Genomic DNA, 15,095 nt, shown 5'->3' on the forward strand with positions numbered 1-15,095 from the left:
TGCAGATGGGTAAGACGGCCAACATCAGAAAATGAGACATTATACCTTCCTGTATTTATTTATTCAGGGATTCCTCTGTATAGATACAAGTACCACTTCCCCTGAAGTTTGGAATGGGAGTGATCAATCTATTACATTCGAACTGTATTGAAATATGTGAATGCCAATTTAATTCCCCTTATCTTTATTTCTACAATACAATTTGATTTTGCCAGGTAAAAACCACAGCTTTTTCTGTCTTTTCTTTTCCAAGTAAAGTAGGAACTGGTTAGAGAGAGAACACTTTGATGCAGTGGGTCAGCTTGAACATGTAATGCAACATATGTGAACCAAGAATCCCTGTTGTTATGAAAGAGTTTTTCTAGAATTATATAAGGACAGAGGGTAAATAAAAATTTTAATCACGGAATATGTGTAATCCACATAGAGATAAAAAAAATAGGTGTGCTCTAGTTAGATGCCCTCAAATTCAGAGTCACAAAATCTGACTCCTCAGCTTGCCATTAATGATCAGCTAGATAATGATTCTGTTTAGGCTTTCCTTTAATTTACTTTTTGCTGATCTTTGTACCTCATCCACACCTACATAAACAGAGTGTTCAGTGGATAACAGAGTGTTCAGAATAAAACACAAACCTGTGTCAGGTGAAAACAAAACAGTGCTGCTGTACAGAACAGAGGTTGAATTGTTTTACAGCTTCTGTGTTACCTTGTTTTACAGCTTTGTGCAATTTTTGCATTTCATAGTAGCGCCAACCAGTAGTCTGCTATTACCTCTGTGTAAAAAGACAATGGTTTTTGTTATCTAAGTTTATTTCTTTGATTATGTTTTATGTACCTCCTGTGTTTTTATGTTGGTAAGCTCATATTTTTCTATCAATAAAAAATTTATGTTAAAAAAAAGAGTTCAAGGATCATGCAGACACGACATGACTAAAGGGAAGAGAGTTTACAAGATCAATGCAGACAAGGAAGGATATTCTATGCCGCTATCAGGTAGTGGAAGACATCTTCCAGTGTGTACCAGATGACAGCTGTCAGAATACAGAGAACACACACACACAAAAGAGTTCATGTTTTCAATGTACATGTCGAAGCACAAAAAAAAGATAAAAATCTTTCACCAGATCATTGTGCGTCATAGGTTGGTGCATCACCTTTAGGTATGTCAGTAAGAATGCCTCTGGTAGAGTAGACACTATGGGTAATGGATAACTGATCCTGAAAATTTCCTTCCCTCCTTTTATAGGTATGCAGTATCACAAATTACAAACTGAAAGCACACTTTTTCCTATCAAAAGAACCACAAACATTGTCCACTATCTTGACAACAGGACATACTAATGTTGGGATCAATATTGTTGATTTTAAAATAATAACACTAGTAAATAGTCATTACATTGGACTAGTAGCAACAAGTAATATAATTCCACATCAAGAGATACTTTTAGATTTAGACAATGGACCTGAGTTATTAACCCCCCTAGGGTTCTAATTCTCTCCGTGTTTATTTGCAAAAAGAGTTATATTTTTTTGGCATGGAAATTTATTTTACATTGTAGGCTATAATTCTTAGGCATAATTTACCGAAAAATTTCCAATATTTAATAAATTTAATAATAAACTTTAAATAAAAAAACACAAAAATCTGTTAAACTGTACAGTAGCAGGTATAATATACTGTATATATAAAATAATTTATATATATATGAAGATTTCCTTGTTTTATATATATATTATACAGCTATTTTGTATTGAATTCAAGTTATTGAATCAAAGTTATTTAAATTTCCCGCCGATCCTGCCTCCCGCACCGACGTCACCGGGAGACCCAGGAGAACGTCTCTGCAGTTCGCGGCTGAAGATCGAAGAGGAAGGATGTGTCCCCAGGACCTGCGGGGACCAGCAGGACACAGGGGGACACCAACAGAGCAAGGTAATTTTTTTGTTTTAAAGCGACCCCGAGTGTGACTCAGGATTACCGATTTTAGCAAGTAAAATCCACCCCCAAGTCACACGCGGGATTACTGGGGTGAAAGCTCTCCAAGGCTGGAGAGGATACACTTTCATTGGTGAAGCTGGGTGATCCAGCAAACTTGGATTCACCAGGAATGAATCTAGCCCAGGATTGAAAACATTTGCTAGCAAATCCATTCCTGGATCACCCAGCTTCACTGATGAAAGTGTATCCTCTCCAGCCTTGGAGAGCTTTAATAAAATCAGGCCTATTGTATTCAGTGGCAGTATAATAACACAGATAATACCCTTATCCTTTCTAGCAGCAAACCTTCTAGACCTAATATTTCACTGAATTGTTAAATTCCAGTTAATATTTATCTATTATTATGCTCATTTGGGAGTTTGGACATTAGGAAGACTAATAAACACAGTGCATATATGAAAAAAAATATCAGTTATTCAAGGGAGGAATTTCCAAACCCCTTTGGGGAAATTTTTTTTTTTTTTGCTAAAGAACATCAGAATAGTGTCAATTTAGTAACTTATGTTACCTTTGATCATGTTCATCCCAATTCATATAATGCTATTTGGAATAATAAATAGTAAAATAGTAAACAGCCCGGTAATAGTAAACTGCCTGTGTACTGTTTCAGTACACAGGCAGTGGTAGGGTTGATAAACAGCTACAGCAGCAACTTAAGGCATGGCTTAAACAGGAAGATGAATTGAGTAGCAAGAAGTTAAAAGTGCTGGATATCAAGGATGAATGACTATGAGATCAGGCAAGGAGCGTCTAGTACTTCAAATTGCTTAGTAGGAAGAGTCCTGGGTTCAACTGCTGACATAAGGCCAAAACATCTGGGTTATAATGATCAAGTGTCGAACATTTTTTCGCATGCTTGATAAGAATATTTATTCTCACATGTTCTTCCTAAGGTAGGGTGATTTGTAGTGTATATCTTGATATGAGCTAGCATTTTCAATTACAAATGAATGGGTGTATGATTGTTTGTTTATGTTTCTAAATCACATACACTCATCAGCCACTTTATTAGGTAAACCCATTTATTGGGACTGATTTATTAAAGCTCCCCAAGGCTTGAGCGGATACAACATCATCAGTGATGCTGGGTGATCCAACAAACCTGGTATGGATCTGGTCCAGGATTGAAAACATTTGCTAACAAATAGCAAATTACTTTTAAGAAATCCATTCATGGTTTGCTAGATCACCCAGCTTAGGAACAGGAAGTGGGGTTAGCAGTTAGTGCAAGCTTCCCACTCACCCACCCCTTTTGATAGGGTGGTACGGTGATAGGGTATTAAGGCTTTAAAGTAAAAAAACAGTGACTGTTGATCCAGGGAACATCCAATTGCCTCATGGAATCAAGAAGGATTTTTTTTTCCCTGTTGAAACATATTGTACCAGGGTTTTTTTTGCCTTCCTCTTGACCAACTATGTCTTAGAGAGTTTTATATCTGGGATATATTTATTTCCCTAGTGGTTGAACTTGATGGACTTAAGTCTTTTTTCAACCTAAACTACTATGTACCAATGTAACGTAATGGTGTTGAATGGTTTTGTTGGGCGGTTGAGGTCCTCGGGGGCATCTTGGTGTTGGTGACATATGGAGGGAGATCCATCTCTGGTGTGGTATCTCCTAATATATAGCAATTGGCCCTCCCCTTTTATGGGGGGGGGGGTAAAGGCTGCAAAAGAAATGGGTTCCCAAGCCGGTATTGGTAGTCGCGTCTGGGAATGAACAGCTAAAGATAGGGACGTAGACCTCTTGAGAATGTGTAGTTTAGGCTGTGCCTTTGAGGACCTGCAACCTGGGGAGAGGATGTTAGGAGGTACAGTCCTCTTGGGTTATCATCTTGAGGTCTACGGATGTTTTACTGATATTATTAGTTGATTGATATTTATGTTATTTATGTTTTAGGTATAAACAGAGTAAAAGTTAAGATATATATATATATTCATTAATATGTGGTGTTATTTTGTATTGTTCAAGTTATATTATTAAAAGAAGGTTTTGATAATAAACAGTCATTCGGCCATTTCCCAAACCTGTGTGTGGCGCATTTATTGGGGGGAGGGAAAGGAAGGGCTAACGGTCAAGGGAAGATGGGGGGTAAAAGTGGGTGTTTGCCTGGAAATATCCTAGGTACCTGGGTCATGTCTCGTAGAAAGATTTATCTCTCTTATTGTGCTGGTCACTAATGCAACTGTGAAAGAATGAAAGCAAGGGAAAATCTAAAATTTAAAGGGAAAAAGCTCAGTGAGAAATTTTTACGTTTTCGGAAAGAAGCGTCACCCAATCTTGCATCTGCACATTGAAGGATCAGGTGATGTAAAAAGAAAAAGGAAGAAGATGGTTGTGCCTGCTGTCTAATTCGTCCTGGAATGAAGAAGGAAGGGGCGACAGAATGAGACCTACTGGACTCGGTTTGCAGGGGGATTGACGACAATAACTTTCTACTGCATCTTTATTACAGAGAGTAAAAAAAATTCTATCCCAAATTTAAAAAAAAAGACAAGTTTAGTCTTTGGATGTACTTTCAACTCAATGTAGCCATGTCCTTTTGTACACTGCAAGTCTATTCTAAGTCTTTTCCTAGTTCCATGTATAGGAAGTATGCTTTAAGGTCAATTTATGTACAGTTTAATAATGTTTGCTTTCTTTCCCAAAACAAAAAAAAAAATACGGAATTTTTTTTTTTTGCAGGGTTGCTGACTAAAGTTTTTTCTTGATTAAATACAGACATTTAAACTGCGTAATCAAAATTTGTCCAAAAAAAATTGATGTCAGAATGACAGACTTGTTAGTTGCTCAACTCTATATTGTTTACTGGTTAGGGCTTTTATCCAGCCAAAGTTCAACAAACACAATTGGAGTAATGTTGTCTGCTAACTGAACACGTGAAGAACCTGAAGAAACCTGTACGTGTTGAAACAAAACAGAAAGTGCTAGGTTCATTTTCCTGCCCCTAGGAACACTTCAAAATTGTCTAAACAGGATGAAACATGACCATTGTAAACTGAATGGCCTTTTTAATAATTAGTAACCAGTGGACCAGTGCTCACAACCAGAAAAGTCAAGGACGTAAAATAGGGGCTGTGGACTGGTAAACAACTTAAAGAAATAAAATCCTGTGTACTCACTTGATGAAAATTGCATTGATTCATAATAAAGCCAAACGACTGTAACATTGATACATCTCTTATACACAATTTTTCTGTTTGATGGCGACTTTTATCAATATGACCTTAATCACGAGATAGAGATTTTCACAGATTGTATTCTAGTCACCACTGTGGAAGCAGCCAACATAAAATCTATCCATTTTCATTTCTTTTTTTATTTCAACTGGAGGGATTTCCTTTAACATCTTGTTATAAAGACTATAGGATGAAGTAGGAGAAATCTTCACAGCAGGAATACAGACAAACCTTACAGAGGTTCTTACTCCTGCCTGGTAAATTGAAAAATGCCGTTACTGCTGTATTTGCCTGTAAACTGTACACAAGTTGCTAAAGATTCAATGTCTACAATATGTAGATGTAGTTGTGGGAGGCCATCTACTGATTACTTTCTATAGCATTGGCCACCAACCTTTCGGACCTCTAAATCAGTGGTCGCCAACCAATGGTCCGCGAGAAAATTTTAGGGGTCCGCAGCTCTGGCCAGTGCACCCCCGAGCAGGGTCAGGAGAAGGACCCCTCTGGGGGGACGCACCGGCCAGAGCCGCAGACCACTTCCCCCGTGCAGTTGCCAGGCTCAGGATGAGGGGTGGGCTATGTCCCTGAACATAACCCGCCCACTCTCCCATCGCAGGCTTCGATCAGTGATGGGAGAGTGGGTCGTGGTTATGTCATAATGATGTCACTCTGGGGGAGGTTTCTCCCCCTTTGAGTGACACCGGGCTCCCCGCTCATGCACGGTCAACAGCCGGTGATTTTAGTGGTCTGCAGAACCGAAAAGGTTGGCAACCACTGCTCTAAATCCATGGAATCCGAACTGCCCATGCGCCAGGAGCCATGTGTCACTCAAAGGGGAAGAAACTTCCCCCAGAGTGATGTCATGATGCCAGAACCCGCCCACAGTCCTAGTTTAGTACACGGTAAATTTATGGAATGTTATAACAGGTAGGGGTTCAAACAAGACTGTAGCTACTATGAAATATTACCAGCTTATCCTAGCAGATCTTCTCTAAGGTCAGTTAGGCCTGTTTCCCCCATCATTGATTTATTCAGTTTTTGTATTGCATTGTATTAGTTTCTTTTATATGGTCTGGTAGTTTTGGGTATCACTGACTGCTTGAGAGGAAAGTCTGAAGACAGGTGGGTTAATAAAATTAGAGTGAATCACTCATAGCACAGGTGGGAGAATTAAATAAATGGCTGATAAAAAAACTTTGGCAAAACAAATCTGGCAGACATTTTAGGCTTTTTGCACTTTATCCAAAACTAAAAGGTACGTTTGTCATTATTAAAATATTGGCATTATAAAATATTTTATTGAAGGCCCCAAAACATAGAGAATTCTTCACAAAGGTATATATACAGAACATACATAGTTAGGACAGAGGACAGAATAGAATTTAGGACAGGACAAAAGGGAAAACCAAAACCAAATATGTCACATTATCAACAACACATAAATAAAAGGTACTTTTTCAATGATACCCCATTAACAAATGGCTAAGATGGTATCCAAGGTAATAGATTAAAAGTAAAAGTGCTTAGCTACAAAAAATAAAATAGAAAGCGAAGATAGTAAATGTGAGTTTTTAATGAAAGGTTACTGAAGGGTCACTGAATACGTGAGTGTGTGTGTGCGATAGGTAACATACCAGGTGATGAATGCTAAAATATTTATGGACAGGGCAAGTGGATAGCAAAAGGTTAAAGCAGATCCCTAGGCAAACAGCTTGAACTACACTACGGGTTAACATGGTTTCTCCAGAGATTGGTCACTAAGGAGTCAATTCACATAATCTGGTGACTAGCAATAACAAAATCTTACTGTGAAATAAAGTTGTGATGTCTGTTTTATTAGTGTATATGATAAATACTTAAAGTATTAGAAGGTGATTGACAAGGGAGAGTAATACATCTATATTTTTCTGCTCCTGTTTTTGTTACTGTAGGTTATAGCTATACTGTCACGCAAGGAGGAAGAAGAAAAATTAGAATGGAAGAGAACAGTGCTGATTGGCTTAAAATTTAGAACTGGATCAGAGAGCTGCCTGGAAGCTAAAAATGTAAATACCAGCAGAATGTTTTGGTGTTAAAAAACAAAAGTTGTTTTCCAAGATTTGCTTTTAATAAATTATGTAACCAAATCAAGCCACTATGTTTCTTTCCCAAGTATCGTAGGCCAGAAGTCTGCACAGGGGAAAATTATTTTCCTACATTGAGGGGAAAGAAATGGCGATTTCACGCATGCGCAGTGAGATTGGCACTTTTTTCCCATTTACAACAGGCTACTCACCTAATCCTGCTCCGTCTTAGTGTGAGATCCACTAATGTAGTCGGAACAAGGAAGGAGATAGAAAAAGATGGCAGCGCGCAGGGATTCCTTAGTGCCAGGGTGAAGGAGGATTCCAGGGCAGCGTGGGGCCCAATCAAGAACATCTCCAGCAGGATTGAGGGATCTAAGGAATTAAAAGTAATTGTGATTTTTTTTATTTTCAATTCAGTTCCTCTTTAACAAACAATTTTAATTTAAATGCCCAAAAATTGCTTACAAATGCCCCTAAATGCATTAATGGTTGTTTTTTAAGCCTTTCTAGGCTTTTTAAGACCCACTTTTAAACCCTTTTTATAAACCTCCTAAAACATGATCAAAGGTGTGGGTGTTTTTAAGTCTGTGTAGATTTAGCTTTAGTCTGATGCAAGAAGGGACAGGCGTGAACAGGCATGACACGAGTACCTAATTGGAAGGTGCTTCGACACTATTAGCATAAATGTATTCTAACCTATTCCAACTTATATATTATACATTAAAGTTATAATATTGCCATAATTACACATAGTAGTTATTCATAATAATTAAAAAGATACAAAATATCTTTAAAATGTAAAATACATTTTCAGAGAACAAATTTAATTTTACAAATTTAAAATGTAAAATCCTTTTTCAGAGAACAAATTTACTGAAACAGTAAATAACCAATAGGCCATCTCTCAGTATTGATAGTGTTTTCCAATATATAATTTAAAGAAATCATAAAATTGTTCTAATTAAAGCTGTATAGTTTATTTGTAATTTTCAAAACATTTCCTTCTAGGAACCATTCATTCATTAAACTAAATTCCTGCGAGTCCAGGAATTCTCATAGTGTTAAAAATATGTACCTATTTACCTCTACTGGTTTACTACTTAAATCATGTCATAATACCACTCGGAATAGCCCGAAAAGATCTTCAGGGTCAGGGTTGAACAATGTTCTTCTAGAGGTTGGCATATTGAACTGTTTTTCACTTACATTGTACCAAACATGTTTGTGACATTACCTTTGATCGACAGCCCTGTTTTTTCCCTTTGACCAAAGTATTTTTTTTTTCTTTGGGTCCAAAGGTCAGCAAGCAGGTTTTTTTTTTCGTTGTAAACAGGGGACGGGGACTGTATAAATACTGCTCAAGGCATCCAGTGAGAGGCAGAACTCAAAGAGAGAATAACAGATTTGAATAGGTGCAGCCTTACAGCTACTTACCAGATACAATGATACAGAATGGAATGGATGTCCTACATGATTCTGGAGTCCAGATGGTCCATTACCTACAGAGTAACTACAAGAGTTCACAGGACTGGTTCATGTTCATCTCCTTTGCTGCTGATCTCAGAAACACCTTCTTCATCTTCTTTCCCATTTGGTTCCACCTTTGTGAATCGGTGGGCATCAAACTCATTTGGGTGGCTGTGATCGGTGATTGGCTTAATCTTGTCTTTAAATGGTGAGTATATATTTTAGAGCTTCCCTTAATCAATATGTAGGCAAGTAACAGGATTGGAATATCAGCTTGAATTATTCTTTATATCTGCAATTTTGTTTCTATTCAAATTAAGTTTTTAATGTAATTATGATTATTATAGCTAAATATAACTGGTTTCTTGGGCAACACCTTAACTTATTTTAACTAAATTAAAATATAATTAAATGAATAATACCTACTGACTAATACACGAATACATGTGCTGAAAAGACATTACTTTTTGTGAAGATATATATATATATATATAATTAAATATACATACATATATATATATCATTTGTGTATAAACATGTATCTTCTGAATTTTTTACTAAATAGCATTCAAGCAATCAAATATTGTCTTTACACATGTACGTTTTAGTACAATAGGTTCTAGCAACGATAATTTTGCATTTTACCATCTGAAAATCTGACCATTGCATACAGCATATACATATATGTATTGCACACATCATGCATTATGTATGCATATTTTCCATTGCTTGGTTGTTTCTCATTGTGGTTTTTATTTTGTTTGTAGGATTCTTTTTGGACAAAGACCGTATTGGTGGGTTCATGAAACTAATCACTATGTAAACACTTCTGCTCCAGTCATTGAACAGTTTCCTGTAACATGTGAAACTGGTCCAGGTAATAAAAAAAATTTAGTTATTTAGTAGCACAATAAAATAATTTCTATTTTACAAATTTAATCTACAAAGAGATTTTGTAATAGATCATTTTTTACTCTCCTGCTTCTATAGTGTCACTTCCTTGTCTAATCAGAGGGAAATTGCTTATGAGTGAGATTTTGCAGTCTAAATCAAACAAAAGTTAATTGTTTTTTTTGTCTTCATGTTACAGGAAGTCCTTCAGGTCATGCTATGGGTTCTGCAGGAATTTATTACGTTATGGTGACTTCCATCCTTACAATCATGCTGAAAAAAAGGGAATCATCACTAAAGAGTTGGTGAGTTTACAAACCTTCATGTTTCTTTAGTAAAAGATAGTAACAAAATAAAACATAAAAACAATAGTATAAATATATGCTAGCCCAATACATTTGTATAAGGGGCAGTAGGGTGATTTTCTGTAATTTGCAGATTTTAGCATTGTGGAAATAGCTACTGAGCTTGAACAAAACTGCAGCAAATGCAGGTTGGAAAAAAAGTTTTATACTTGTTCCAGATCAGTGACAAAGTACTGAAGCCATGACATCTCTATGACTGTGTGACCTAATTATATACTTGTCATCGCTGTCAATACTACAAGCAACTCTAAGTTGCTTATATTAAGCTTTGTTATGCATAGCAGGTATTCACACCTATACCAAAATCCTACAAATGGTGGCAAATCAATTGCTATGAATATAAGAGACAAATTTTAACATGTGATACACAATGCTTGTGGATAAACTTGTACTGGTGCACTGAATAAGTTCTGCTTTCCATGTTTTAGGTGCCTGCGAGGAGTGCTTTGGTCTGGGTTTTGGGCTGTTCAGATTTGCGTTTGCTTGTCCAGAGTCTTCTTGGCTGCACATTTCCCACATCAAGTTGTGTCTGGAGTAATTTCAGGTACAGAATGAGCATTTTTATGTATCTATTTTCAGATTAAGAACATGTTCCATAACAATGCTAAAATGTTGTTTTCTAAAAGCTGATATTTGTTGCTTTTTCATATATTCTGAGAAAAAGCTTTGTTGATTTAGTGAAGTTATACGAGAGGGTGCTAAGAAGTTCCTGGCTTTGCCCAGAAAGAAGAGAGCCAGAGTTATGAAATAACACATTTATTCAACATATTCCTCCCTGAGACTGATGCACTTGGTACAGCGTAGTTGCCACTTTTTTAGACCGTTCAAATAAAAGTCCTTTAGTTGGGTTGCAAACTAGCTCTCAGCAGCATCTTTGACGTCAGAAATGTCCTCAAAATGTTGCCCCTTCAGGTGTTTCTTCAAATTCGGGAACAGAAAATAGTCCGAAGGGGCCAGGTCAGGTGAGTAGGGGGGATGGTGGACCAATTCGAAACCCAGGGTGTTTAATTTGGCAGCCACAACTTTGGACGTATGCGCAGGTGCATTGTCCTGCAAAAAAAGGATCCCTTTGGTCACCTTTCAATGGCTTTTGTCTTAATTGCCTCCTTCAGCTGGTCCAGGAGGTCAGCATAATACTGTTCGGTGATACTAGAGCACTGAGGTAGGTAGTTCACCAACAGAATACCGTCATTGTCCCAAAAAACGGCATTCCTTTGACTGTTCCTTTGTTTCCGGATCATAGATGTGGAGCCAGGTTTTATCCTTAGTCACTAACCTAGCCAAAAAGTCCTGTGCAGCTTCAAAATGGGCCAAAATGGCTTTGGATGCTTCAAGTTGTTCCTTCTTCTGATCACTGTTCAAACATTTCAGCACCCACTTCGCCAAAAGCTTGCTCATGTCTAGGATAGTGGTGATAACAAACCCAACAGGCTCCCGTGAGATGTCAAGTATCTGGGCTATCTGTTTTTCGGATATTCGCTGGCCCTCAATAATCAGCTCATGGACCGCATTGCAGGTTGCAGGGTCAGTTGAGGTTGCGGGGCGCCCATGCGGCTCATCTTCAACCATGAAATGCCAAGTCTTAAAAAGAGATATCCAGGTTTTGACAGTGCTGTAGGAAGGACACTTCTCCCCCAGTGTTTATGACAACTCAGTGTGAATGTCCTTTGCTGACTTTCCCTGGAGGAACAAAAACTTCATGAAGGCCCGTAACTCCAACAACGTGAAACTTGCTTGTGCCTCTGCCATCACAGTCTCTCACTAAAAGAAAAAACAGTTTTAAGAATCGCAAAGACCTGATATTTGCACAGTTACATACTAGGATATTAGACTGTCATATGCCCCCACACTTATTTTTTTCAATTTCATATGGAAGGGGGCAAAGCCAGGAACTTCTCAGCACCCCCTTGTATATGTTTAGTTAGCAAAATGACCCAAAAGCACAAGGTATATTATTTATCTTAGTGAATGAGCTGAAGCCTATGTTCCTTAGTAATTCAAAGTGTTTTTTATATATTTGTGAATTTTTGTGAATGTTTTTTTTTTTCCTGACCTCACTAAAATATTGATTCTGCCTTTACAGGAATAGTTGTGGCTGAAGCATTCCATCACACACAATCTATCTATAAAGCAAGCCTTAAAAAATACATCCTAACTACACTCTTCCTGATTTCCTTTGCTGTTGGCCTATATTTAATTCTTAAAGCAACCGGTGTGGAGCTCCTGTGGACTTTGGAGAAGGCGAAGAAATGGTGTGCTAGACCTGAATGGATCCATATTGACACTACACCTTTTGCAGGCCTTTTTAGAAATATGGGCATCTTCTTTGGCTTAGGCCTAGCCCTCAGCTCTAAACTTTATCAAGAAAGCTGCCGTGGAAAGCGAGGAAGCGAAATAACATTCCGCATGTGCTGCATTGCTGCTTCTCTTATTGTTTTACACCTTTTTGACTCATTCAAGCCACCAACTAAAGTGGAGATGCTTTTCTACACTCTCTCATTCTGCAAAAGTGCCGCTGTACCCTTGGCTGCTGTGGGAATTATCCCTTATTGTGTTTCCCAGCTTCTTCACCAACAAAGCAAAAAGAATCTTTAATATATATGTATATATACAATTTAGGTATATTGTTTTTTTAGTTTTACACATTTTAATGTCAGTATATACAGTCCAGACTTTGCACAACTGTTGTACAATGCAAGTAGCTTCTGATTGCATGAAGAAGGTAGTGATCAATCCAACTAATTTTTATTTTTTAAAATGAAAGCTAAAATGGATTTCAGGATGGCCTATGCAGACTAAACAACTTTGAAGAGATGACTTGTGTAGTTTAAATAGGTTGTATTAAAAGCATTGCAGCATGGTAGCATTTTAATGCTACAATGTAAATATTCACATTATATTTTATATACCATTTTTCTTAAGAGAGAGAGAAAACACTGGTGCCACTAATATAGTCAGTTTACTTACCATAGTAAATTAGCATTCTAAAAGGAGATTTTGATTTAGCTTAGTGAATGTGATGAAAGGTGACTTTGCAAAAAATTCCCAATTATCTTTTTTGTGCACATGATTGGATAGTTGGCGTCAAAGTATAAAATGCCCTTTCAAGGTGATAATTGACTAATTGCTAAATGAACGGCCTATACTCCTTTAGTAAATCATCCCCAAAGTCTGTAACTGATCTTATTACTTCCTTTCATATTTTTAGTATACCCGTTCTCTTATTGCACCTCCAATATTTATGGCTCTCTAGCAGTGTACACTAGTGATCACTGCCTTTTATTATTGCATATGCCAGAGATTCCGTGTATATTGTTCTGGTACTAAAAAATACATGGGAAGCAAACCAAAATGTCCTGTGTAAAGAAAACTATTTATTTTTACTGAGATTGAAAGGAAACATTCGGCTGAGGTAGCTGGGGTTCAGTATACATATTGGTAGAATTTAAAAATGGCAACTCAACAAATGTTGATTTCAGCCAGCTTACTAGAATTTGAGGTCTATGCAAAAGCATATTTTTTTTAGTTTTGGAATAAATTAAGGAAGGGATTGACCCTTTGCCAAGTTTTTTTTAATTGCTGTCTGTTTCCCCAATATGTAGATTAACCCCCATTTTTTTGTCCTGATGGCCAATGCCAGTATACCAGAAAATGAGGGAAAATCCAACAAATTTGCTGTCACGAGAGCAATATAATGGACTCTCTGGATTTTCTCTGTTATAGGACAGGAAGTAAAGGAAAATCTCATTACAGGGGGGCAGACAGCTGTATAAAAAAACAAAAAAAAAATCATGACTTGACTTACACTTTAAATTAAGGAATTCCCGTCAAATGAGTTGAAAGTTTAATTGTCAGTGTATTTTAAAATGTTTTTGTTATTTTGTTACTTTTAGCATCTATTTTTTTCATATATTTATTTATTCACACATATCAGGACCATGAGCTTTTTGGGTTTTTTGTCCAATGTTGAATAGTTAATTATGTACTTTTGTGGAAATGTTTCAAACATGCAGTTTTGTAATAAAAACATAAAACTCACAAAATGTTTTTTTTATTGTTTGTGTAAATAACTTTGGTTGATTCTATAGACATCAACCAAACCAGACATTATTACTAAAATGAAGTTTTCCTACAATTTTGTCTGTCTTGAAAGCATATATGGTCTAATTTTAAACCCTTGGGGTTGCAGTTTTTTTTTCACATATTGTTGTGTTGTCACTTTGAATACAAAACCCTTTGCATGGCTCAGAAAAGCTAGGGTTTTGTATAAAAGCTTGTTCACCTCTTCACACTCATGATTTAATTTATTCATAATTTATTATCATAACTCATTTAATATTTATTATGATAACTTAATTTACTCATAATTTATTATCATTTAGGCATTACACTATCTTCTTGAAAAATGCATGTTATATTTTATGCATGTTATATTCATTCTATATTTTAATTTAAACTCTGCATTACTCTTTTACACATGCTGGTTGTGCATACTTTCCAGCTTAGCAATAAAGAGAGCTTTAAAAGAAAATGAATTTCTGTACATCCAATCTGATGATATACACAACCTCATCACACACCAAATCTAGGTTGTAACCTGACATTTTCCTATTGTAGATCTGTTTTGAAATGTATCGTACATTCGATTCCAAAACATTTTTTTTAGTTTTAAATAGTGCAAGGATTTATTTCAAACTTCTGCCAAATTGTTTTTTTTATCTCTTTCTTGGTGACATTTACTTTGAGTCTATTGCAATCTGTGATAAACTTTCTTTAGGTATTACAGCAACTATTACCTACAATCAAAGATATTCCTGCTATTCCTGTTCTTATCATTACTACCATTGCTTTCTATGTAATGTTCCTAACTTGCAACTTCATACACTTATTTTTATGTGGCCTTTACGTTGGCTGCTTAAAAAAAACCTCTTTCAGTGGTCTCCTGGCTTAAGTTTAACTGCTTCTTATGCCCAAAGAATAAGGTAAACTTTGTCCAGTGCCTTTCATCACAACTGGCTTCATCAGGGGTGGAGGCCTTATAACTAACGTGTTGGTCGAATAGCTCACTATTCGATTCGACAGCTATTCGGCCGAATATAGCAAAAAAATTTGGGTGGTCGAATT

At 36.6% G+C, this 15,095-nt stretch overlaps 2 protein-coding genes across 4 annotated transcripts in view; one reads left to right on the plus strand and one right to left on the minus strand.

Annotated features, from left to right (window-relative positions):
* Window positions 1-7,586, minus strand: part of LOC140333317 (nuclear factor 7, brain-like) — a 46,478-nt gene extending 38,892 nt beyond the window's left edge. The window contains exon 1 of one of the 3 annotated variants that reach the window (XM_072414903.1): window positions 7,458-7,551. The gene's annotated coding sequence lies outside the window, so the exon portion shown is untranslated. Of the gene's footprint in view, window positions 1-7,457 lie in introns of all 3 variants that reach the window. The other 2 variants (XM_072414902.1, XM_072414901.1) reach the window with 2 other exon arrangements.
* A 1,032-nt stretch (window positions 7,587-8,618) lies between these two features.
* On the plus strand, window positions 8,619-14,014 carry G6PC1 (glucose-6-phosphatase catalytic subunit 1). Its single transcript, XM_072414904.1, has 5 exons — window positions 8,619-8,923; window positions 9,483-9,592; window positions 9,806-9,911; window positions 10,400-10,515; window positions 12,055-14,014. Exons 1-5 carry the CDS (start codon window positions 8,691-8,693, stop codon window positions 12,564-12,566), a joined length of 1,077 nt encoding a protein of 358 aa, XP_072271005.1. The 5' UTR covers window positions 8,619-8,690; the 3' UTR covers window positions 12,567-14,014.
* The last annotated feature ends 1,081 nt before the right edge of the window (window positions 14,015-15,095 follow it).

The sequence above is a fragment of the Pyxicephalus adspersus genome, chromosome 6 (genome assembly GCF_032062135.1).
Source record: "Pyxicephalus adspersus chromosome 6, UCB_Pads_2.0, whole genome shotgun sequence".
Lineage (NCBI taxonomy): Eukaryota > Metazoa > Chordata > Amphibia > Anura > Pyxicephalidae > Pyxicephalus > Pyxicephalus adspersus.

Coding starts and splice junctions, on each gene's coding strand:
- G6PC1 (XM_072414904.1), top strand. CDS start 8,691: ATGATACAGAATGGAATGGATGTCCTACATGATTCTGGAGTCCAGATG. Junction 8,924..9,482: donor CTTAATCTTGTCTTTAAATG/GTGAGTATATAT, acceptor TTTTGTTTGTAG/GATTCTTTTTGGACAAAGAC. Junction 9,912..10,399: donor GAATCATCACTAAAGAGTTG/GTGAGTTTACAA, acceptor TCCATGTTTTAG/GTGCCTGCGAGGAGTGCTTT.